Source organism: Bemisia tabaci, chromosome 6, assembly GCF_918797505.1.
Source record: "Bemisia tabaci chromosome 6, PGI_BMITA_v3".
NCBI lineage: Eukaryota > Metazoa > Arthropoda > Insecta > Hemiptera > Aleyrodidae > Bemisia > Bemisia tabaci.
Genome location: NC_092798.1, coordinates 14445169 through 14470865, shown reverse-complemented (window position 1 = coordinate 14470865; position 25697 = coordinate 14445169). Strand labels below are relative to the sequence as shown.

The following is a 25697-nucleotide window of genomic DNA, read 5'->3' as shown; positions in this document are numbered from 1 at the left end:
TCAGTTCGCTCGTATTTAGCGAGTAAGAATTTAAGAAAAAGAAGGGGGAAAGAACAATAAAAGTTTCGCAAGGTCTCGCGTGTTGCCGTTGTTCAATCATCAGAGAAATATCAGAAGGGAGAGAGGAATAGGAAGAGGAAACATTTTTTTGTCATTCAACGACGTAAGTTTGAGTAGAGTCGTGATACCTAGCGAAGAGAGCAGTAAGTGCAAAAATGGAGTTTTGAGAAAACAGGCTCAGTAGCTTCTAACCAGAAAATGTTATTGAAGGAAGCCTCCGTTCTTTGTCAAATTGCCACCAATCATGCGAAAGAATCTTGGAAATCGTTTAGATGATTACATATCGACCTATTCCATTTTTTTATCAGTTGTTCATCATAATTCATTTTCAAGTTAAATTAGTATTAGGTAAGACAGTCGTGAGTGCTATCTTCTGCATGCTTTCGTGGTTGCGTTTTGGACACACAACACACATTTTCAGGTTAGAAATTGGCAGAGGAGGGCGGCATTTTATTTGGAAGCACTGTTTCCATTGGTTCTCTGGAAGAATAATGCCGCTTACTGCTGTTTTTTTCTGAAATTACGTCATGTTTTGTGCACTTACGACTTTCGCACATGTCGATCAAAACGATAAACAATAAAAATAACATTAAGACAACAACAATTTCATTAAGACAATGAAAATAAGATGAATTTTTCTGTTTTAGTTATTACAGTGAATTCATCTAAAAGAGACGACGAATTTTCGAGGAGACTCGATTTCGAAAATTTGACACTTACTGCTCTCTTCGCTATCACGGCAGACATTATCTTCGTTAAATCAACACACTTTGACCTAGAAAATTGAAAATTGGCACATTCAATTTTCCAACAATTAATCCTCAGATGCCGAAGGCGGGTCAAATTGACCGCAGAAGCTTGTATAAAACACGTGGCGCGCAGTTTGTGGATACGGGACACACGAGACTTTAGATATAAGTCTAAAGATACATCATAAATAAGAATCTGACATCCAATGGGAAAAAAAGAAAAAGTCGAGTGTCAAGGAAGTTTTTTGACTATACTACCCCTAGAAATCCCAATCCGGGTCAAATTGACCAGACTATCACTTTTGAGGGTGTTATGGTACCGGTATATACGAGCTTTAGTTATAGGTCTATAAATATATCTTAAGACAAGAATCGGACCTCAAATTTAAAAAGAAAGAAAAATAGAAGCCGAAGACAGGAGAGCCGTATTCGGGTCTCACTTTTTAACATATCTGGACAACACTTTATCGGCAGCATTGAGCAGAGCATCGCGAGTTCACGCCTCACGCCATAGCGCCTTCAATTTTGCTCATGCAACACGGACATCCATCAAGCACGAATAGTTGTATCTCTGCGCCGTCATCATCGCGTGTTCATGCTTTTGCTCTTTTTTTCCATTTTGTATGCCTAGTGTTGTCATCTGGTGGCATTTTCAATTTTAACACTTGTATTACAGCAGATTACATCATTTCGCCTATCTTCTCCGCAATAATTGTCCAATTTATGAACCAAGGGTTTCCTCGTGTTCAGTTCACTCACTATTTTCACTCAAACAAGAAATTCGTCGATTTTGACACTGCAATTTCATTACCGACATGTCTGTACTCTCCTGTATACTGCCGCGATAAGGAGGAACGTCGTATGAACACTTGAGAGTTGCCAAATTTCCTTCGATAAAATATTTATTTTTTAGGAAAGTTATGCATGTTTTCCCTTGAAATTTTAAGGAACTTTAGGTGAAATTCCGAACAAAATTACCTGAAAATGGGAAGGAAAATATTCATAAGTTACCAGGATATTAGCGTTTCATCAAAGGAAATTTGGCAACGCCTGAAGGCATACGGTTTTTCCTTTGAACGGCATTATTATACTGCCGCGCTAAGGAGAAACGTCGTATGAGCCACCAGACGTTGCCAAATTTCCTTTAGAAAATCACGAGTTTCCAGGAAAATTTGTAAATATTCTTCTTCAAAATTTTCAGGTAATTTTGTTCGCAACTCCACTTAAAGTTCCTGAAAATCGCAATGGAAAATATCCATAGCTTTCCTCAAAAATGAACATTTTATCGAAAGAAATTTGGCAACTCTCGAATGTCCATACTGCGTTTTTCCTTAGCACGGCAGTGTAGAGTAAAATTTTCACCGTGACAGAATCGTAAGTTCGGAAACGATGGCGAGGCGTGAATGAACGATTATCGACCTTTCTCCAATTGAAGCTACGGTAAAGAATCGATTACTAAGGTGTTCGCTGCGGACACCTTATTTATCGATCCTTTCCCGTAGGTTTAAATGGCAAATCATTCGATACCAGTGGCGCGGCGTGAATTACGATGTATTGATTGTTATGCCATTTAGACCTATGGTATAGAATCGATTATTAAGGTGTTCGCTGCGGACACCCTGTTTATCGATCCTTTTCCATAGGTTTCAATGGCATAACAATCGATATATCGCAAAGCACGCCACGCCACTGTTCGGAAAATATGCTAGGCGGCTGACGGACGTCTTGGAGAATAAAGATACCTGGACGGTAAATTAGATTGATTCCGCGTCCCCGGCTGGAAGTGCAGGTTAATAAGGGACTTCTGAGGCAATTAATTCCGTCACGTCATCCGGCCGATCCCTTTGTGTCAAAGAATGCGGCGCCGCGGCGGAGCGGAGGACGGGGCGCGCTCGCGAAATCGTCCCCGACCGAACGGGACGGGAGCGGAGGCTTTGCCTGTCCCTGTCGCAGCATCCTTGTCAAAGGACATTAATACTGTATTTTCTCCGTGATTAAGTCTCGAAATATATTCGCCCCTCGAGGGTAAACTAATTATTCTTCTCATGGATCCTGCCTTCCTGCCGCCGCGCCGCGGCGTGTGGGTGGCGTGACGCACACGGGATCGAGTCGATACGAGAGGTCGGACAAAATTTTGAAACTTCAAACGCTTCTACTGCCGCACCAAGGAAGAACGGCGTATGAAAATTCAAGAGTTGCCAAATTGCCCCGAAAAAACATGTGCATACATTAAGTCGCTTTCACATCGCCGCCTTGCACTCTGCGACACCCAATCGCCATTGCCCCCTATCCTCCCAGAGATCATCAGGCAATAATTGGCACCCTCTCATCTCCTCCTCCACCCCTTGTCGCCAACCTTTCACAGGACGAAAAAAACATGTAAAAACATGTATTTTTGAAAATGACTATGAGTATTCTTATTCCTTCAAATTTTCAGACATTTTAGACAAAATTGCAAACAGAATTGTCTGAACGAATTGAAGAGAACAATTCACTATTTTCCTAGTAAATTAAGGTTTAATTGATGGAAATGTGGCGACGTCTGAAGGTTCATACGGCGTTCTTCCTTAGCACGGTAGTATAACTATAACTCCGTTTATACAAAACTTTGAGATTCTAAAAGTGGTCTCATTGGTTTCCGCGTAAAACCTTCTTTTATGAAAACCCCTTGAAATTCAAAATGTGACGAAATTAACTTAAAAATTTGCAGTTTTAGTCAAAAATTTCATGTCCGATCTCTACAGCTGACTCGACCCACTGTGTGGCGCGGCTGTGGGCGCCTCGCTCTCAAAACGCGCTGCGGTCCGCGCACTGTATGAAGCCGTAATCCACCGGTAGATACAGGGTGTTTCAGACCACCCGTACCAGGCCTTTTTCTCGGTTGTTTTAGGTCGCACGAAGTCGGGGACCGCGGGGTTGAATAGGGAATTGACCCCAAGGAATCCGAATTTCGTGGTCCCGAAACCCCCCAACCCCCCTTTGGGGGGTAAAGGGGGGGTCACGATGCTAAAAGTCACATTTCCCGACCGAATTGCGGATTAATTGCATCAGAATTGAGAAGCACGGAAAATTTCAAGTGAAATTGACCCCTAAAAATCCATAATCCGCCCATCCAAGGCCCAGAAATGACCCCCTAAAGAGGGGGACAGTGCCCCCTCCATAATTTCTCTTTGGTCTCAAAATTGACGTAGATTCTCCAGAAAAAGATGGTTTCCTAGGTAATCGACCCCGAGAAATCCAAATTTCATGGTCCCGAAGCTCCTCTATGTCCCCTTGGGGGGTAAACGGGGGGGCCCAATTTTAAAAATCGGGGCTGCTTTCCGAATTGCAAATTGATTGCATCCAAATCGAGGAGCAGAACACATTTACATCTTGCGTGTTCCTAAGAGTTCTAATTGACCCCCCTTAACGGCAGAAAGTAACCCCCTGAAGAGGGGGGCTTCGCCCCCCTCCAAAAATTTCTCGAGATTCCTCTTTGGTCGCAAAATTGACGTCAATTCTCCAGAAAAAGACGGTTTTCCAGGTAATCGACCCCGAGGATTCTGAATTTCATGGTCCCTAAGCTCCGCTACCCGTCATTTTGGGTGAAACCGTCTTTTTCTGGAGAATTGACGTCAATTTTGCGACCAAAGAGGAATCTCGAGAAATTTTTGGAGGGGGCGAAGCCCCCCTCTTCAGGGGGTTACTTTCTGCCGTTAAGGGGGGTCAATTAGAACTCTTAGGAACACGCAAGATGTAAATGTGTTCTGCTCCTCGATTTGGATGCAATCAATTTGCAATTCGGAAAGCAGCCCCGATTTTTAAAATTGGGCCCCCCCGTTTACCCCCCAAGGGGACATAGAGGAGCTTCGGGACCATGAAATTTGGATTTCTCGGGGTCGATTACCTAGGAAACCATCTTTTTCTGGAGAATCTACGTCAATTTTGAGACCAAAGAGAAATTATGGAGGGGGCACTGTCCCCCTCTTTAGGGGGTCATTTCTGGGCCTTGGATGGGCGGATTATGGATTTTTAGGGGTCAATTTCACTTGAAATTTTCCGTGCTTCTCAATTCTGATGCAATTAATCCGCAATTCGGTCGGGAACTGTGACTTTTAGCATCGTGACCCCCCCTTTACCCCCAAAGGGGGGTTGGGGGGTTTCGGGACCACGAAATTCGGATTCCTTGGGGTCAATTCCCTATTCAACCCCGCGGTCCCCGACTTCGTGCGACCTAAAACAACCGAGAAAAAGGCCTGGTACGGGTGGTCTGAAACACCCTGTATGCGCACTTCCGCTCTAGGTCACATTTCGAGGGCTGAGGAACAATGCTACTAGGGACCGTCCACAAACTACGTAAGGCACTTTTTCCGATTTTTAGATCCCCCCCCCCCCCCCCCCCCCCCGGTGAGGCACTCGTAAGGCCAGCCTGGGCCCACCCCCTTAAATTGAGGCACTGGATGCAACCCGTGTAACATTTTTCTTCTATACTTTTTTTTTCTTCTACACCGTTTGACCATGTAGCAGATAAAGATGTTCTAAAATGGGTTTACGGTAGAGGCAGAGCAAGTTCTTCTACATTACTTCTGCAATAGATGAAAGGCTACTGGTGAATCTTCTAATGCAGAAGAAAATTAGAGCCGAAATAGAAGATCGCTGTCTCAAGGTCATCCGGAGGAATCCGGGGCTTCTCAGCGATATCGTAGAAGATAAAAACGATGTTGTCAGAAGAAAAGTAGCAGCTAAATCTTCTTCTACAATACATTGGAGTAATGGGCAAAAATAGAAGAAAAAATATCAGATAAACTCGGTCTACACCCGGGTTTTTACTTCTAAATTTCGGTATACAGTAGCAAAAATAGAAGAAAAATGTTACACGGGAAAAAGGGCACTTCTCGATTACGGTGTTTCAGAATCTCTGTTGCCAATTAATCCCTTGGAAAAGGCTTTAATGTTTGATTTTTCCAGAATTCTTTCCACAGGAAATTGCAGAATCATGAGGAATATTCAGTGAAATTTTTAGTGAAACGGGTGCATTCACTTTCCTTACAATGAATGAAATATCAGAGGAGACTCTGAAACACTGCAACGAGAAGTGCCCTTTCCGCATCCAGTGCCTAAATTACGTAAGGTTGGCCAGCCCCCCCCCCCCCTCTCTATCGTTTAAATGCATAATTTAATGAAAAATTGGCGTTAAAACAAATCGGTATCGTTTTAAACATTACTAATTGCTGGTAGGAGATCATAAAGAACAACAGCTGTATTGAAAATATTACTAGTTTTTAGATTCAAAAAGTTCAGAAAAAATTACATTTTAACATTAAAACATTAAACGTCTAAAAATACGAAATTTGGACTAGCCAGTCTTTAAATTAACGAAATTTGGAAGAGAAACGAAATTTGAGCGGTGAAGGAATGCTTGATCTATCGGCGGGCTGGGCCAACTGTTCAAAAGTTTTTTTTCCCTCCTCAATAATGAGTGTTTGGCTTACGTAAGGCAGCGCTTGACCCCCCTCCCCCCACAAAGTACCCCTCGACCCCCTTCCTCCCCCTAAGGGCCTTACGTAATTTGTGGACGGCCCCTTATCTGCAAACTGACAATTTTACAGGACGAAGAAAAATTAGGTGAAGCAAGCTGCTTCACCTAAAATCGATTGTTTTGCATGCACTTGAATTGAGGAAAAACGGTGTTGGCAACTTTCAAGAATCGCCCTTGCACAGTCTTTGTGTCTATTAAATGGACGTATTTATGCTAAAAGGAATTATGTTCCACGCAAACCCAATGCACATAGTTCTTTTTAGCATAAATACGTCCAAATGAATAACGCTGCGGATAAATTCACCAATTCCACAAAGAAGCACATCAGTTTGCTTGTCAAAAGGAAAGAGGAAAAACCATTTAAAAACGCCTCCTGGAAGAATTAAATATTTTATTTCATACTTTTCCTTTCTTTGAAAGGCGAATGTAAGTTTCGTTCCGTCGGTAATTTTACCTTCTTTTTCAGTGTGTCCGTGTTTCAATTAAGACCTCTCGGTTAATTGTTCGGTGACTAAAGGATGCAAATTCGTCACCGGCGAATTTTAATGCTGGATTGCAGGTAATAAAGCAACTTGTGCGATTACGTCTGCTAAGCTGAAAGTTTTTACTATTTTTTCTCTCCTGAAGTATTCAGCTGGGACTTTTATTTTACCGACTTGGTGACTGGCAGATGAGTTGAGGATTTCTCAGGACTTTGAATCCGAATGACAAATTTGAGATGGGAAACATCGAGAGATTATGAGGACTTCCTAGTTGTTACAGCGACTTCAACTGCGGAAACACGATGAAAAGCGCTTTGCTCTCTATCTGACGATATTTCCGAATACCAGTAGCGTGGCGTGCTTTGCGATGTATCGATTGATCTGTCATTTAAACCTACGGAAAAGGATCGATAAGCAGGGTGTTCACTACTAACATCTTAATAATCGATTCTTTACCGTGGCTTTAAATGGGGAAATATCGATATTCGACCACGCCTCACCACTGCCGAATACCGGTGAAACTTCTAAATTAAGTTAGCGGAAGTTTCATAATGCGGTAAAACCCGACTTCGCAATTGCAAACTTCTTGTCTTTAACCTACATCTGTTGCCATTGTGACGAGAAATCCCAACGCTTGAGATACAGTTCGCCTCGCAATCAAGAGCCAAAAATTAATTTGGAAATAATTGAATCAACATTACGAAGGATAACATCGGTCTAAGACGGTGTTTAGGCTCTCTCAAACCTCCCTGACTCACAGCGCAAACATTTTGGGGCTTCCATGAGATAAGGAACTGCTGAAGAACGACTATAAAAACGCCACCAAGGGTCGAAAACAATAAAATTTAAGATACTAGTATATATACCACTGTTCAAAGGAGAGTTACACTATAAATCAATTCGGCATTAAAATGCCCAAAAATTTTAACTTTTGACTGATTAAATTTTGCTGCCCAGAATATTCAACTATGGGATCAAACCTGCATGCATAAAAAAGTGTTGTAGTGGTCTGTAGATTCCTTGGTTGCAAGTACTACTTAGATTTGAATTAGTGATGATTGGTAAAATTTGAAACGTTTTAAAAAGCTTTTAAAACAAACTTAAAAGCACTCACTTGTTTAAAATTGTAATTTTGAAGCGGACGCGTTACGACATTACAATTTTATACAAGTGAGTGCTTTTACCCTGGTAAAAATTGGCAGTAGAATCTGTGTTCCAAAATACCATAGACCTACAGCCGGCTGTAAGATTTCCAATAGCTTCTATAGCCGGCTACACAATTTCTTATAGCCTTTTATAGCCGATGGCGACTAAGCAACAGCCAGGCTATAAAGTGTATGCTAAACGTTACTAATTACGAATGCTTGGACTTAGTGAGTTTTTGGACTACTGCTCTCTTTTTGGGCCGTAGTATCTAAATTTATTTTGCGAGGAAAGCTCCGTACTTTTGATGGATGCCTGTCATTCCTAATATGTTGGAGCGCCTTCAGTTTCGTATGATACTGTGCAATACCTCTGGTGTGAAATAGTTGCTTCAAGCGCCGTGGCACGCTGCGGTGCGGCAGGCGGGCAGCCAGCGCGGAACGCGCATCGGCGCCTACAAACCTAACAGGGATACTTCACGCGTTGCGCAATGCGTGAAGTATCCCTGTTAGGTTTGTAGGCGCCAGTGTGTCGCCGCTCCGCTTTGTGTTAGGCTCTAGTATTTAATCTGGCGGAGTCAGCGTTATTCAACTCATGATTTTGAAATGTTTGCACATCCTGTATGGATTATTCTCATTTTAATTGATGAAAAAAAATATGTATTAAAGGAAAATATAATGTGTGTTTTGTAAATATTAAGGTGGTTCCGTATCAAACTTAATGATTTCCAAAGCACACGAATTTCCACACAACTTCTTATAGCCTTTTATAATCGATGGCGAAAAAGCAACAGCCAGGTGATATAGTGTAAAGCTCTGCTATAGGAACTATAGCCCGGCTGCATAATTTTTTATCGCTTCGTGTAGCCCGGCCGTATGATTTTCTCCGCATTCTACAGCCAGCTATATGATTTTTTGTAGCCTTCTTTAGCGGGCTATAAGAATTCCTATGGTATTTTGAAACGCAGCTCTTATCGCCAATTTTTACCAGGGTAAGTTTGTTTTTGAAAGTTTTTTAAAATTTTGTAAACATTTTTAAAATTGTTTAAAGTTTACCAATTTAACGACTTGTGTAGTGGTTTAAACTCCTGTGTAACATTTTCGCATGATCCTGCATGCAGTCATCTACGTGTATACTAGTTGCATGATAAGCACTGTCATAAATCCAGCACCGGCTACTAGACTTCCTAAAAATTGTACATATATACTCAGTAATCCAGTAATCACGAATAATCTTTCTTATCCGTGTATTTTAAAACTCAATTTTTCATGTTCGAAGCTGAAAATTATATATCCGGTGGAAATAAAAGTTTACTGTGAGTGGTAAAAAAATGAATCAAGTGGCACGTAATTTATTTTTTGAAATAATAGGGAGTGTTATTTACGTACAAAACCCCTGAAATTTCGATTTTTCGACCTGACTTACCAAAAATCGTTCCTGATTTCCATTCCTCCGGCCCGTGGAAGTTAAAAATGGAGGAAAATTACAATAAATGAACTTATTCCCACAAATGAATGAAGATTAATTCGGATCTGAAATTTCAAGATTTTTCTTGATGAGTTATTTGGATGTAAAATTCCGGATGCGTCTTTTGGAATTACAATCCCACCGCGTCATTTTCGATTGGTTATTTAGTATCTAATAATCAGCGGACTTTTTCTTGGTTAACACTGGGAGAATGGAGGCCAATTTGTCTTCCATTTTTCTGAAACGCAGAGACTGCCAAAAATGTATTTCATTATGAGAGGTCAAGGCGTTGTCGGGAGGTCAAATATTCCTAAAAATCTCAGTAAAAGGCCTTCATCAGAAGTCATGGGGTTTGGTGAGGTCCGCAGGGGTCCCAAAGTCTTCTTGACTACGCATTGGCGCTAACTAAATAAAGAAAACATGGAAAAATGCGAAACAGAAGTGGAACACGAGACGTGTAAGTCCTCATCACGACCATTTTAATTTTATTCCCAGGGCGGAAACGCAAGCGAAGTAGAGATTTATAGCAAATGTAATTTGTAGCATTAACAGCGCAAATATTTCCCCTTTAATTAGCGTTAACGTTTCTCGGACAATTTAATTGATCCCTTCATAGCGGCTTCATAATTCTTGCCATAAAACAGTTGCAACAGTATCCGAGGTCTAATTTCATTCAAACTCACGTTTTTATCGCCCTAATTGCGTTATGAATGATAATTAATTTATTCTAACTGTCGATAGGGTTTGGGGAACAAGAATAAAAATGGCCGTAATAATTGAACGCTTGCCAGCGCAATCTCACGCAAGAGGCAAGAATACAGATCTGGGGAGGAGCGAATACCAATCTGGTTGAAAGCTACATGGGGTTTGGCTCGCTCATAAGCGACTGCACATGTGCGTGATTTTAAGCACACGTGCAGTACTCCATACACGCAAACATTCAAACTTTAATGGCGTCAAAAATTTCAACGTCAAAACAAGCGTTAACATTTAATGACGACGGTGTATTCATGTCATGTAAATCTGGCCACCAGGGAACACTGTTAACTCCCCTTATCTTGTCCAAAATTTTCTACCCAACCTAAATTAATTTTAAAGATCACGCGCCTAAATAATCTTAATATGTGGTGCATTCGGTAGATTCTACTCTAAATTTCTGTTAATCTCAGTTCGAATATTTGCAAAAGCCAGAGAGAATGTCGAGGGAGACTTTTACTTTTAAATATCATACCTTTTTTCAGAAATTCGATTAATTTTATGGTAATTTTTCTAGTAAGGGAAATTTAACCCCCCTCCACTCCACTAAATCTTGGCTGAAACCGCGGCTCACATAAAATTAAGTAAAATATTGCTTGTACTTACCTGAGTGCGTAGAAGGTTCCATCTTATCGGCAGTCATAGTCTCAGATATTCGATTGTGTCTGGCTACACAGAAGAAAATGTATTGCTGCTTTTACAATTAAATTGTTAAAAAAATACGTCCGACGTGTTTCAGATGTACATTTTACAATAGTAGAAAGCTAATTAAACCATGGAGGTGATTAAATTAGCATTTTTTAATTGTAAAATCTACATTTAAACATGTTGGACACCTTTTTTCCTTACCAAATTGTTAAATCAGCAATTTCATTTTTTCCGTGTAAACGACGAACATCAGGATAAATGTTAAATACCTATTCTTAGACTTGCCGCCAAAATAAAAGTCTTTGCGTGATTCCGAACAACCAACGAGGAAGCGAATTCCAATTTCACGTTAGAAAACGGCGTCGTCTTGGGCAACAACATGAAAACGACTTGCCTCCGAGCACTTTGCAGTTGTTGTACAACAATGTTGCTGTAGGGGTTCCCTAATTTTGCGCGCGAAAATAAGCCCCCCCCCCCCCCCCAACACAAAACAACTTCGAACAAAATGCGAACAAAGTTGCGTGTTGCGAGTGTTGCCCCCAAACAAAATACGACTTCTTACTGGGCAAAATTTGGCAGTCTTCAATTAGAGCGCATACCAGTGGTGTGACGTGCTAAGCGATGTATCGATTGATCTGCCATTTGATCCTATGGAAAAGTATCGATAAGCAGGGTGTTCGCAGTAGAGTACCTGTATAGGAAGAGTACGGACAGATGTGAAACTCCGAAAATCCATCAGGCCTTCACCGATGTCTCCGCGAATAAAGTTAGGGCCCAGAAATGCAGCCAACCTATGAATTTCAATTAACCAGAGCGCTTTACTAATACAATTGTTACGAACCATCGTTTATAAAGCACGTATTTGACTTACTTTTTGCATAAATTTACTCATTTTTGCGGAAGAACGCTCATTTATGTACATTCTTAGCCATCTTGGTTAGAATTGGAATCTGCAGACTGGCAGTGAAATTTTGTGCGTTAGAAGTTGGTTAGAAAGGTGGCTGCACTTTTGGGCCCTAAGCCCTCCATGAACCGATCTGTCCATACTCTCCCTATACAGGTACTCTAGTTCGCAGCGAACGCTTTATAATAGATGATTTATCACGGCTTCAAATGGGGAAATATCGATAGATCGCAAAGCACGCTACGCAACTGGCGCATACGTTGTTTTTCCTCCGCACTGCTATTTCAATCTCGCTGCGGAAGGAATCGAGGCAGTCTGATTAGCGTGGACTCACGTGAACCGCGAGGTGCCAACACCCCCGCCGCGACGAAACGGCCAATTTTGGGTGGAGTCACCACCCTTTCCGGCCATTGAGGCCGCCGCCGATAACTCAATCAAAGGCATAAAAAGGCCCGACATGCCCGCGGCGTGCAATCAATTACGATCCTCCCCACCGCTGTCAAATCGCCCATAAAATACGGAACCACCCCTTTCCTCGAGATTCCAAACTTCACACCACTCGACAACGAGCCTCGAAGGTGGTTGATTGGAACACCACCGTGCAGTCTTGCCCCCACACTGCCGCGCTAAGGAAGAACGTCATATGGACCTTCAGGCGTTGCCACATTTACTCCAAAACAAAACGAATTTACCGGGGAAATTGTGAATATTTTTCTTCAAATTTTTTGGAAAATTTGGTTTACAATTTAATCTAGAATATCTGAGAATTTTCAGGACAAAGATGCATAACTTTCCTCAAAAATACATGTTTTATCCGGATCAATTTGGCAACTCTCGAAGGTTCATACGGCGTTTCTCCTTCACACACCCCCATACCCTCACACCCCCATACCCCCACACCCCCGCGTCTCCCGTCACTGCATGTCGTGTTGTTTGATGCAAGCGTTGTTCACCGTTAATAAGCTGTAGCACACCGCGGGTTCCAGTTGCGCATCGCGAAGTTTCGATGAACCGCGGATCTGCAGGAAACTAGTTCTGGTATGCTAACGACTAATAATAGATTTTGCTTAATTCACATTATCCCAGATAAAGGAGCGTACTTCCATTCTAAGGTTGCAAGATTCACTCAAACGATTCTACTAGTATACGCTGCCGTGCTAAGGAAAAACTCCGTATGGACCTTCAGGCGTTACGGAATTTCCTATGACAAATCGCTAATTTTTGGCGAATATTTTTCGGTCAATTTCTCAGTTAATTTTTTTGGTAGTGTGATCTAAATTGTCTGAAAATTTCAAGGAAATATATTCATAGCTTTCCGCAAAAATGAACATTTTATCGAAGGATATTCGGCAACCCTCGAATGTTCATACGGCGTTCTTCCTCAGCACGGCAGCACGAGAGTATGACATTCCAGTTTCAGTTCAAATTTTTTCTTCATCTTGTGCTTAGTTAAATGATAAATTAGTGACATTTTTATTAAGAGACGCCTAAAGCGGTTTCTTGGTAAAATTAAACTTTGCTAGTAGAAAGTTTGCAACGTTGAACTGAATCTTCGTTCTTTTCTCTGGAGAAGAAACGATGAGCTGGACATGCCCAAGTACTCTGCCATGCTATGCAAGAATCCCGTGAATCCATCAAGATTTTCCCTCATTTTTTGGAACTTAACACTTTAGAACATGAAAACAGTTTTTTGTCCGTGCTCCTCAAATTTTCAAGTTAAGTTCTTAAAAGTATTTGCGAAAGAATTCTGTAAAAACAATTTCCTAAGGTACACAAGTTTTTCTGCTATGATTCGTTGTTCCCAAAAAATGTAAAATGGCGTTTACGGCGCTTTTGCGTTGCACGGCAGTACTGCAATCAGCTATCAAGCTGCTTAAGCCACTCTTTTATGCAAAATTTTAAAGGCAAACAGTTTGAAGTAAGGTTCAATTTTCATCCTGACATAAATATTTTTGTTTGTTAAAATGACCTTTTTGGCAATATTCAGGCCGCATAACGCAACGCGAGAACGTGAAATGCGTATCAACGCCTGGATACAACTATTCGACCTTTGTGGATGTGCGTGTTGCATATGCAAATACTTGAAGGCGTTTTGGCTTCGTCCGCGTTCTTCGAACCCTTAAAATAATGTGCAGATTTGAATGAGGCAGCCTGCCGCATCTAAAATTGATAATTTTATCCATCGATAGTCCAAGTGAGGAAACACGCATCTCTATTGCGGTATCTCAAAATTTCTGCTTGTACTTTCATTATTTCAAAAGGAAACAAGCCAACATTATAGCTTGATTTCGCACAAAATACTACGCTAGCAAAGAGGATAATTAAATGAAGTTTTCTAGAAATTACGTTCTGCAGTTTCCAACAGAAAAATAAAGTATGACAGAAAGTTTGCAACGTCGCAACCGGAGATTATTGGTTTTCCACTTTGACCATATAATGATTGCCGATTAAAAATTCTATCAATTCGGCAAAAAACGCCAGGGTGAGAAAATCTTCGGGTCCTTCACTGAATCGAAATGAAGTTCACGATTGGCCTTCGGCAAAAGTCTCCGGGGAAATATCTCAAGTTGCACTTGAGCAACAATTTGAAAAAACGAGGAAAGGTACGGAAGCGAGTTACTTACTTTATGGAACACAACTAAAAGATCATCTAGTTTGCCGTGAAGATCACCACAAATCGTCACTTGCTTCGAGCTCAGGGTCGAAACCTCGTTCAGATTAGGTAGTGTTTTCAGACGTTTCACAGCTTGCTTTAAAATTGAAGATATATATTTTGCGTGCAGTCTATGCTGAAAAAAGATGTAAATAGACAGAAATATATAGTATTAATTTATCAGTGCTCTCGTCGAAATGACTTAAACTAACTGAACAGATTTCCTTTACTCACGATGTGATTTTCTTTACTTTAGTGACTCGCTACGGACCGCTAAGCAAGATACAGTGGCGAGACGTGAACGCTCGATTATCCCCTGACCCCCCCCCCCCCCCCCCCCCACGAAAGAGAGATTATCACCTTTGTTAGCTTATGCCCTGTTTATCGATCCTTTTTCATAGGTTTAAATGGCAATCCATCTATCACAAAGCACGCCTCGCCACTGGCAAGGTGCGAATTTAAGTATTTTGATACATGTTTCTGCTTCAAGATATCACTTAAAACACGATTTTCGAACGGATAATTACCGAAATCAGCTTCCAACTTCGATATTAAAGTTTTTTTATTCAGGAATGGTTACAAAACATTTTAAATTCCCGCCCCTAAGAAAAACCTGGATCAACTTGAATCAAATTGCGCACTACAGCGGTTTTGCACGCCTGCTGAATCGAGCAGTCTTTCATCCCCACTCTGAGTGTTAAAAAAATTCCAACAGCTCAGTGGCGAGGCGTGGACTAATGACTATTGATATTTTCCCATCAAAATCTATGGAAAGGGATCGATTATTAAGGCATCCGTTGCAAACATCCTGATAATCGATCTTTTTAGATAGATTTAAAGAGCACAACAATCGATCTATCGCAAAGCACGCCACGTCACTCAACAGCTGAGCCGAAGCGTTGAGGTTGAGGTTGCCATATTTTCATAACGGAGAGACCATACGTGAAGGTTTAGTTCGTTATTTAACTCGAGTAAAATATGGTTTCTTGTATGTGCGGGAAATGTGATCTAATTAATCGAAAGACGATTTAATGTTGGGTAGAAGTTACGAGTGATTTTCGTTTCTTTGCTCGTGTTTCATGTGATTTTTTGATTGGGAAACATCGATTTTTTTTTCAAAATTTTTTTTAACCTTCTATTTATATAGTTCTCCTACCATAGCAGTATTAGGAAATTATACATTAGATTACATTAGGATTTACATTAGGTAACTGTTGGACACAGGGTTCTAACTTATAAACACACATGAATCACAATACATAAATTCGCACCTTATCTAGGGATCAATTTGACCGAATTTTGCCCTGATTTCCCAACCTATCAAGTTGAAATTAAGTCACGAAGGGGGCTAAAAAGTTAAATCCCTCGCATTAAACGAGGTGGAATAAATAAAACGATTTCTCTGGACAGATTATTATTGACGCCCCCCAACTCTCCTTCCCCCCTCAGCTGCCCAATCCTGTCACTTTAATTAAATCGGAAGTCAAGACACTGAGATTCATCAGTGCTCTTGAAAGTAAGTCAACCTCATTTTCCTTGCTTCGTCAAACCGGAGTGAGGAAATTGAAGTTATCAGCAAATTTAAGAGACTTTAAAATATAGACACTGATAAGTTAAGTCGAAACAGCACATCGCGATGTTGCAAAAGTTTACGACAGGAAATAATCATATAACGGGAGGTTCCGAAAACAATTTGCAAATAAAGTATTTAGTAGAAAGGAACCAAGCCACTTCAGCTGTTGTCAAATTTAATCGGGCAATTCACTTTTTTACAAGAGAACGTTTGTGTGGAAACCTTTGAAAATTTTAAGGAATTTGCTTCGCACTGTGCAGACAATTCACTGAAATTGGCACAAAAATCTGCACCACCGTTTTCATGTAAAAAATTAAATTGCCCGATTAAATTTGGAAATAGCTGATGTGGCTTGGTCCCTTTCTACTTAACGCGATCCACTTAAAGTTAGCCAAGTGTCAAATCTGAGAGAGCGCAGCGCAGTGCTTTTAATCACACCTTGTTCGGTACCCGTGATGAGAAATAATGCCGTATGAGTCTTCAGATACTGCCTAATTTTCTTTGATAAAATAATGATGTTTTCAGGAAAACTTTCAGATACTTTTCTTCCGATTTTGTCCTGAATTTCACTTGCAATTTAAATCTAACGCAACTCAAAATTTACGAGGAAAGAATATTTATGAATTTGATTACAAATGAGTATTTTATCAGAAAAAATTTGACATCATTTGAATGTTCATGCGACGTTTCTCCTTTGGCACGATATTATTTTCGAGGGAAAATATTGAGCATGGGCGCTATAAGAACTGGAGAACAAGCTACGAGGAGAAGATAATCTAAAGCAGAAGAAGAAAAAGAAAAGAAGGAGAAGAAGAAGAAGAAGAAGAAAAGAGGATGGAAAAGGAAAAAAGAAGAAAAAGAAAAAGAAAAAAAAGAAAAGAGGAAGAAGAAGAAGAAGAAAAGAGGATGGAAAAGGAAAAAAGAAGAAAAAGAAAAAGAAAAAAAGAAAAGAGGAAGAAGAAGAAAAAGGACATGAAAAGGAGAATAATAATGAGAAGAAAATTAGAAGAAGAAAAAGAAAAAAAGAAGAAGAAAAAGAAAAAAAGAAGAATAAAAAGAAAAAAGAAGAATAAAACGAAAAAAAGAAGAATTAAAAGAAAAAAGAAGATGAAAAAGAAAAAAAAGAAGAAAAAAAAGGAGAAGAAAAAGAAAAGAAGAAAAAGAAAAAGAAAAGAAGAAAAAGAAAAGCAGAAAAAGAAAAGAAGATGAAGAAAAAGAAAAAAGAAAAAGAAAAGAAGAAAAAGAAAAAGATAAGAAGAAAAAGAAAAAGGAAAGAAGAAAAAGAAAAGAAGATAAAGAAAAAGAAAAGAAGAGGAAGAAAAAGAAAAGAAGAAGAAGAAAAAGAAATAAGGAGAAGAAGAAGAGAAGACAATGAAAAGAAGAAGAAGAAAAAAGAGGAAGTAATAAAGAAGAATCAGCAGCATCTGTCTTCACAGGAAGATTATATTAAGAGGATATAAGTTGATTATTTGATGAACTAGAAATATTTGTATGAGTGGATATATTGGGGATGGAAACTTACTTTTTCCTTCTGGAAGGTTTCGATGAGATTCTTGGCATCCTGGCTGGTGATCGGGTTCCCGACGTGGACGCCCTTGTACCTGTTGTCGGGCGGCATCGTCGGCGACTCCACATCATCCAGGCCGGAGAGTCGCCTGTCCTGAGTCGAGGGCCCGTCAACGATCCCTGATCAATGAAATCCCTCACAATAAGCTCAAATCACTCCCCTGGATCCAACGTCAAGAATCTTACTTTTCGTCTCATCTCCAAATAGCCATGGATCAAAGCTCAAAACTTTCATAAGAAAGTTACGTTTAAGTAAGACCGTATTTAAATAAGGCTTAATTCTCTCCCTAGTTGTCCGGATCTGGCAGATCAAAATCCTACGAATAGCGGGAAAAATTGGGATACACGGTTTTATTTTTTTAAGTTGTTCTTTTGGGTATAAAGAATGCTCACAAAAAAGTCCCCATGAATCCGAGTTGTGCTGAACCCCCCTGGTAAAAATTGGCAGTAGAATGTGTGTTCAAAAATACCAAAGACCTACAGCCGGCTGTAAGATTTCCAATAGCTTCTATAGCCGGCTATACAATTTCTTATAGCCTTTTATAGCCGATGGCAATTATGCAACAGCCAGGCGATAAAGTGTATGCTAAACGTTACTAATTACGAATGCTAGGACCTAGGGAGTTTTGGACCACTGCTCTCTTTTTGGGCCGTAGTATCTTGATTTATTTTGCGAGGAAAGCTCCGTACTTTTGAAGGATACCTGCCATTCCTAATGTGTTGGAGCGCCTTCAATTTCGCATGATACTGTGCAATACCTCTGGTGAGAAATAGTTGTTTCAAGCGCCGTGGCACGCTGCGGTGCGGCAGGCGGGCAGCCAGCGCGGAACGCGCATCGGCGCCTACAAACCTAACAGGGATACTTCACACGTTCCGCAATGCGTGAAGTATCCCTGTTAGGTTTGTAGGCGCCAGTGCGTTGCCGCTCCGCTTTGTGTTAGGCTCTAATATTTAATCTGGTGGAGTCAGCGTTATTCAAATCATGATTTTGAAATGTTTGCACATCCTGTATGGATTATTCTCGTTTTAATTGATAAAAAAAAAAATGTATTAAAGGAAAATATAACGTAAGTTTTGTAAATATTAAGGTGGTTCCGTATCAAACTTAATGATTTCCAAAGCACACGAATTTCTATACAATTTCTTATAGCCTTTTATAATCGATGACGGAAAAGCAATAGCCAGGCGATAAAGTGTAAAGCCCGGCGATAGGAACTATAGCCCGGCTGCATACTTTTTAGCGGCTCTGGTGCTTGCACTAGAGCTGCTATTCCGGACGGTCCCAGCTGGGGAGTATCAATGCAGCATGTTACATTGTAGAGACCGCGCGTTGGTTGATGGGAATCGGCGCCATTTTCGGCTATGTTCCTTGTCATGACTTTATTTTATTGCATACTGTTTTATTGTTAGTCAATGCTATGTTGTGTATTGTATTTTTGGAATCATGGTGATACAGTCAACAATTCAAAACTTGTTTGTGCTTTTATCTCGTGATGGAAAAAATGTACTTTACGTTCAAAATTTGAAAATTTGAATTTTAAAGTTTTCGCGGTTAAGGAAGCTTTAACCACTGGGTTGGAGCTTCCTAGTCATATTACTTGATATCAGCTGATAGCAAACAAAGGTTACCAGGGAAACCGTAAACGTCTAACAACTATCGTGGCCATTGGGGCGATTATTGAAATGATATCGACTGTATGTCGCCGCTTACGACAGGACATAGCCCTATCTTAACTGTGTAATATATCGCAATTCGATATTGTTTTGATTTTTAAAAGGAGCAATTCATTCATACAGTTCCGATTAGTTTTTGCGAACGGGCCCTTAACCTACGGCACTCGGCTACAAAAGTTACAAAACATGAATCGACAGTTGTCGGATTGTACATCAATGACAAAATGTGTCTAGGCCCTCATTCTTGACTACAACTACTGCCCCCAGAGCCGCTCTCCGACGCCAATGCGTTGGAGCTTCCTGCTTGTTTATCGCTTCCTATAGCCCGGCTGTATGATTTTCTCCGCATTCTACAGCCAGCTATGTGATTTTCTGTAGCCTTCTTTAGCCGGCTATAAGAATTTTTTGGGTATTTTGAAACGCAGCTCTTATCGCCAATTTTTACCAGGGCCAGGAGAGGGGAAAGGGTCAAATTGGGGTATTTTCGGGTTTTTCTTGACTTTTGTGCTTTAAATGTTGGCTTGAGTGCAATAAAAGATTGTATTCAATTTGAGCCATCACCGAAAAAAAGTGAAGTTGATTTTACATCCTGGATGTAAAAAAAGTGTGCGAAAACTTGTAAAATGCTGAATTACCCGCTTTAGCAATGCGAGGATGTAAAACTATCTACCATGGCGGGTAATTCAGCATTTTATAAGGACTCGCACACTTTTTCTACTTTTTCACTTTTTCCAGAATGTTAAATCAACTTCACGTTTTTTTCGGTGTATATCGTGAGATTTATTTGAAACTATTTGAGACTTAGGTACACTCATTGTTGAGTATTTCATGATAGTTCAAATTGAATACTATCTTTTTTGCGCTCAAGTCAACATTTAAAGTTCAAAAGTAAAGAAAAATTCGAAAATACCCCAATTTGACCCTTATTCCCCTCTCCTGGGTTCAGCACAACTCGAATTCATGGAGACTGGTTTGTGAGCGTTTTTTATACCATAATGAACAACTTAAAATAATAAAACCCGCCGATTTTTCCCACTACTTTTTCCCCGCCTTCATCTGGACAATAGGGAGGCTTTGTAAGGTTTACACCGTAAGCAAAGAGGCCTTCGACATGGAATCACGAGGAAGACAATTTTTACAAGCTTCCAGGAAGGTCAACAGCATAACCTAGGAAGTAGATCCTTGCGAGAGATTACAACAATATTTGCTACTACGAAAAACGTAAAACAGAAAAGGAATTTTTTTTTTTTTTTTTTTTTTTTTAATTTTGAAGATTTTAGAATAGGTCCATGCCCACCTTGAAGTTTGTTAAAATTATAGAGCTATTAATTTCATGTTTTGTACATTTTTGTTGTGTCAAATCATTTGAATCCGTTGGAAGAATCTATGTTCTAATTTATTTTGTGGAATTTTACCCAAGTCTCGTGAAATTTTTCCCTTTAATGATTTTATTTTAAAGGCATCTTTTATCACAATATGATTCAAATAGGACCTTCCCGAAGGAAAGGGTTCATTAAAGAACGATTATAAATACGGCTCTTGATTATCAATCCAAAATTTCTTGACGTCAATGAGAGTACAGGCACTCTCGTTCCAACTATTAACAAAATATATCTTCGAAAGTATCTTTCAACGTCAGTCTCAGACTGTCTTTATTGTGCAACTTTTTTTTCCATCTCTTTGTTTCCTCTCGTACGTTTCCCGCTACTGTAGATACCCCTTTTAACTCACTTAAACCTCGGCAATAGTGCTTCACTCGTTTGCCGAGGGATATTTCCCTCCCATCACCGCTATTTGGCGAACAGCCAATGCACTGCATCAATGCAGGGTCACCAAATTCTCAAGAGCATACCAGTTCCTTGACCGAGACCGAAAGGCGTTGAATTTTTGATGAGAATTGACAATCCTGCGTCAATTCATATTCCACGGATATGATGCCAAAAGTTTTAGTAGATTAAATTGGCACGGAAACACTTCCCACATGATTGCAAAGGGGTAAAATTATTATATCTAATCTCCCGCGCCTTCAAAGTCGGTTAACGGTGCGAAGTAGCTTGTCGCATTAGTTTCCATCACATTTTGGGGGGTTTTTCCATGGAACCCCTTGCCCCCTCTCCTACCGTGTACACCGTGAGAAATCGAAGCAAGCTGCAAAAGTTTATAAAAGGGGATTTTTTTTTCAAAAATGATATTGTGAATCGTTTTTATATTCAATATCTATTATTAACTTAGTTTAATTGAATTTTGACCAATCATTTATATTTCAACGGAGTACTTACTAATATTGCTATTTCTGAGGGACTTGGGAGAATATGCTCTTAATCAAAACCAAGTCAATAAAATACATTACAAACCGACCTACGGCTCTAGTAAATTGGGGTTGAATCATGTGAGTCTCAGTCAAGGATTTAATGGTAGCATGGATAATATGTGGCATATATTAAACAAAATAAAAATGAAAAAGGAGAGATAATTCCATGCATATACTTAGGTCGCATTTAGAGAAAAAGAACCAGCGCAATTACAGTGTTGTAAAAATGTTACTTCTTCATAATTACCTAAAAAATCTCCGCAATCTCCTCAGAATAGCAAATAGTTTTTGCTTTCCACCAAAAAATTCTTAATTTTCAAGGAAAATAAGTAAAAAAAAAAATTAATATTGTACACTAGGGGGCTATGCCCCCTGGCTGCTACGCGCTCTCAAAGGCCGCTTTGCGGCCAGCCCGAATCGTTAAAATCGCCCGTTGGCGGTTAATGAGCAAATCACTTTAATTGAATAACAAAACGATGTTTCAAAGAAAAATTTCCCGCCAAAAAATATTCATAATGACTTTCTCCTTACTCTGAATTTTGATTCCATTTTGGAAGTCGACCTGGACAGGGCCACATATAGCTGTCCATAACTAAATAAAGGCCTCTGAAAGTAAAGACCCACTCTATTAAAGCTCTGACCTTTGAGCTCCCCTTCCTCACTCCTGCCTATCGGCCGTCTTAAAAATGATTTTATTAGAATAGAGAGGATATTTTGAGTATTTTGAAAAGAAAAGAAGAAGCCTCGCGATTTTGACAACACTGTAACCGCACCGGTTCCTTCATGCTGAATGCGATCCACTTATCACAGAAAGAAACTTACTTCTTGGAGTTTCAGAGGTCTTCTCACTAGTGATGCTGCGATTCTCTTGAGCTGGTATCAGAGTAAGGAGAGCGTTGAAAAAATTGTACAGCTGTGAACACGGAAGCAAAAGAAGTGGCAAGTCAGAATCATCGGAGGAAGAACAGCAGGAGAAATATGTTCGTCGAGACGAAGAGAAATTACTTTTCCCTAAGTGCAGACTCGAATACAGATCTGCATAAATAAAAACAAGGGTAATTAACGCCATCCCCACGCATTTTAAATGAAACGGGTTCTTATTCTCTATTTTTATTAGACTTCCCAGGAGCTAGGAAGGATACGATTCTACGGAACTCGTCAGAACTACCTCCTTATTCAAAACGAACTTAAAAGTTTTGCCCTTCATCATTCATTTCACCGTCCCGCTCAAAGTTGTCAAATTTGGCCATAATAGTTAATCACTCAGCATCAAATCAAAAAGGAGGTAAAACCCGGCGATCTGGCAGTTTTAGTTGCGGTTTTGTGGCTTTGATGACTTTTTTATTGAGTTGAACTTACGCGATAGGTACCTCAACTTTCAGCCCAACTTTTGGGGAAGATACCGTCGGGTAAAGTTTACTTTAAGTAGTCACAAACTCGTCACGAAATGAAACCACACATGCAAGCATAAAAACACAGCATAAACATTGGAGGAAAGTGCTCTCTCCAAATCATTTGTATGCTCAAGGAAATTTGAACGTAATTCAACTCGAACGGAGGGAATCGAGTCTAACGTAAGCATCGAAGGTTACGACCAACAGTTTGGTGCACAGTTGAGGTGCTTGGAAGACAAGGCGCATAAGTGCAGTTATTGCTTCGAGAAATACGTGTTTGAAGTTTCGAAATTACATGGATTCTTATGGCGGAGAGAAAGTTCAAACTGACTTTTTGACGCATAAAAATTGGAATTTGGGAGCGAATTTTTCACAGAATTTGCATCGAGACTAGTTTTGATTGAAAAAATCAAAATCCCATTTTTTCAAAAACTGCACTTATGCACCTTGCCCTCTAAGTCCCTCAGTTCCCATTTTGTACAATCCTTTGCTTAAACTTGCACAACAGTTTTTTTTTTTCCCCCTGGCTTGGCGTACCCAAGTCGAGAAATGAAAAAACTCGACATAGAAAGTAAAGGAGAAAAAATTATAAAATATTCGATCTGATTTTCTTTCCTAAGAATGGTATCTTCAGAAAAAATGATCCCTCAGAAGTGGATGGAATAGTATTTTTCTTCATTTGTTCACACAACCACTTGTATCAACAACCTACTTTGGGAGTTACCATTCATAGACTGATATTCTATCGTGCTGATAATTAATGCCTTCAGCGCATTTATAGACGCGTCACCGAACTGTCTCAGAGAATATGTGGATTTTTCAGCGAATTCATGTATTTTTCTTTTTGATTTTTCGCAGAAGTTTGGCCACCATTTAATCAGGGTTATTTGTGGTGCGCTTTGGACATAGCGCAATGATCCCATATTCTTCCCTAACTTTTCTTAAACATGTGATATCGAAATATGGGCAGTGAAACTACGAAACAGCGGAGAGGCAATTACCGATAATTTCCAATCGGTGAAAATGTAATCTTCATTCCCGTTTGTGACACTATGGAGGCCTAAAATAAGGGAACCAATCGTCTTTACGTAATGTCTTTACTCTCAGTATAAAGGAACTCTAGTATGACCAAAGGCCTAGATACACACGGCGATTAACCGCCGCGAGTGAAAGATGAAAGCCAATAAAGAGCCTTGATTTCGATCCATTGACGTCGATATATCGAAATCAAGGCTCTCCATTGGCTTTCGTCATTCACTCGCGGCGATTAATCGCCGTGTGTACACTGAAAAAAAAATCTCGGTTTATTTACAAAGGAAAGGGTAAAATTACCAAGCATTCAGGGTTCTATTTGATCCCAGTTTTTTCTTGGTAAAATCACCATTTATGGAATTGGTAATTTTACCGAGAAATCTCGGGAAAATTATTGAACTTTCTCGGTATTTTACTAGACCTTGGTAAAAACGCCAATATTTTTTATCGACTGTGGTAGAAGTACCGATATAAAATGGCAAAGTTACCGGGAATTGATTACCAATAAAAGTGGTATTATTACCTGAGAAAAACGGTAAAAATACCGGTATTTAGGTAAGCTTACCAGTCTGTCTTGGTAAAATTACCAATAATTGGTAAAAAAAAGTGAGATGGTAAAGGTATACCAACGGACCTTGGTAAAAACGCCGAGAATTTTTTTTCAGTACAGTATAAAGGAACTCTAGTATGACTAAAGGCCTAGATACACACGGCGATTAATCGCCGCGAGTGAAAGATGAAAGCCAATAAAGAGCCTTGATTTCGATCCATTGACGTCGATGTATCGAAGTCAAGGCTCTCCATTGGCTTTCGTCATTCACTCGCGGCTACTAATCGCCGTGTGTATCTAGAACTTGACGGTGTACTCACTCTATGATGAGAATTCGATGCAATAAGTTTGCACTATCATCGCTCGTAGACGGTGAATTAGGGAACGTCTTCCCACGATGGTATAAACGGCGTTATTTATTATTACGTTATGCAGGTGTAATTAAATCTACTCGTTAATTAATGCAAAGTGCGGATATATACGCTCGCGGTTCCCCGGCGAAAGGAACTTTAGGTGAAATTCCGAACAAAATTACCTGAAAATGGGAAGGAAAATATTCATAAGTTACCGTAAATTCGCGTTTCATCAAAGGAAATTTGGCAACGCCTGAAGGTTCATACGGCGTTTTTCCTTTGAACGGCATTATTATACTGCCGCGCTTCGGAGAAACGTCGTATGAGCCTCCAGGCGTTGCCAAATTTCCTTTAGAAAATCACGAGTTTCCAGGAAAATTTGTAAATATTCTTCTTCAAAATTTTCAGGTAATTTTGTTCGCAACTCCACTTAAAGTTCCTGAAAATCGCAATGGAAAATATCCATAGCTTTCCTCAAAAATGAACATTTTATCGAAAGAAATTTGGCAACTCTCGAATGTCCATACTGCGTTTTTCCTTAGCACGGCAGTGTAGAGTAAAATTTTCACCGTGACAGAATCGTAAGTTCGGAAACGATGGCGAGGCGTGAATGAACGATTATCGACCTTTCTCCAATTGAAGCTACGGTAAAGAATCGATTACTAAGGTGTTCGCTGCGGACACCCTATTTATCGATCCTTTCCCGTAGGTTTAAATGGCAAATCATTCGATACCAGTGGCGCGGCGTGAATTACGATGTATTGATTGTTATGCCATTTAGACCTATGGTATAGAATCGATTATTAATGTGTTCGCTGCGGACACCCTGTTTATCGATCCTTTTCCATAGGTTTCAATGGCATA

General features: G+C 39.9%; 1 protein-coding gene across 1 annotated transcript in view; it reads right to left on the bottom strand.

The window, feature by feature from the left end:
- Positions 1-25697, bottom strand: part of rdgC (retinal degeneration C) — a 216045-nt gene that overhangs the window by 41702 nt on the left and 148646 nt on the right. The window contains exons 7-9 of the mRNA XM_072301513.1: positions 22327-22417; positions 17476-17639; positions 14352-14516 (exon numbers count right to left, since the gene is read on the bottom strand). Of these exons, the coding sequence (XP_072157614.1) occupies positions 14352-14516; positions 17476-17639; positions 22327-22417 (420 nt within the window). The remainder of the gene's footprint in view (positions 1-14351; positions 14517-17475; positions 17640-22326; positions 22418-25697) is intronic.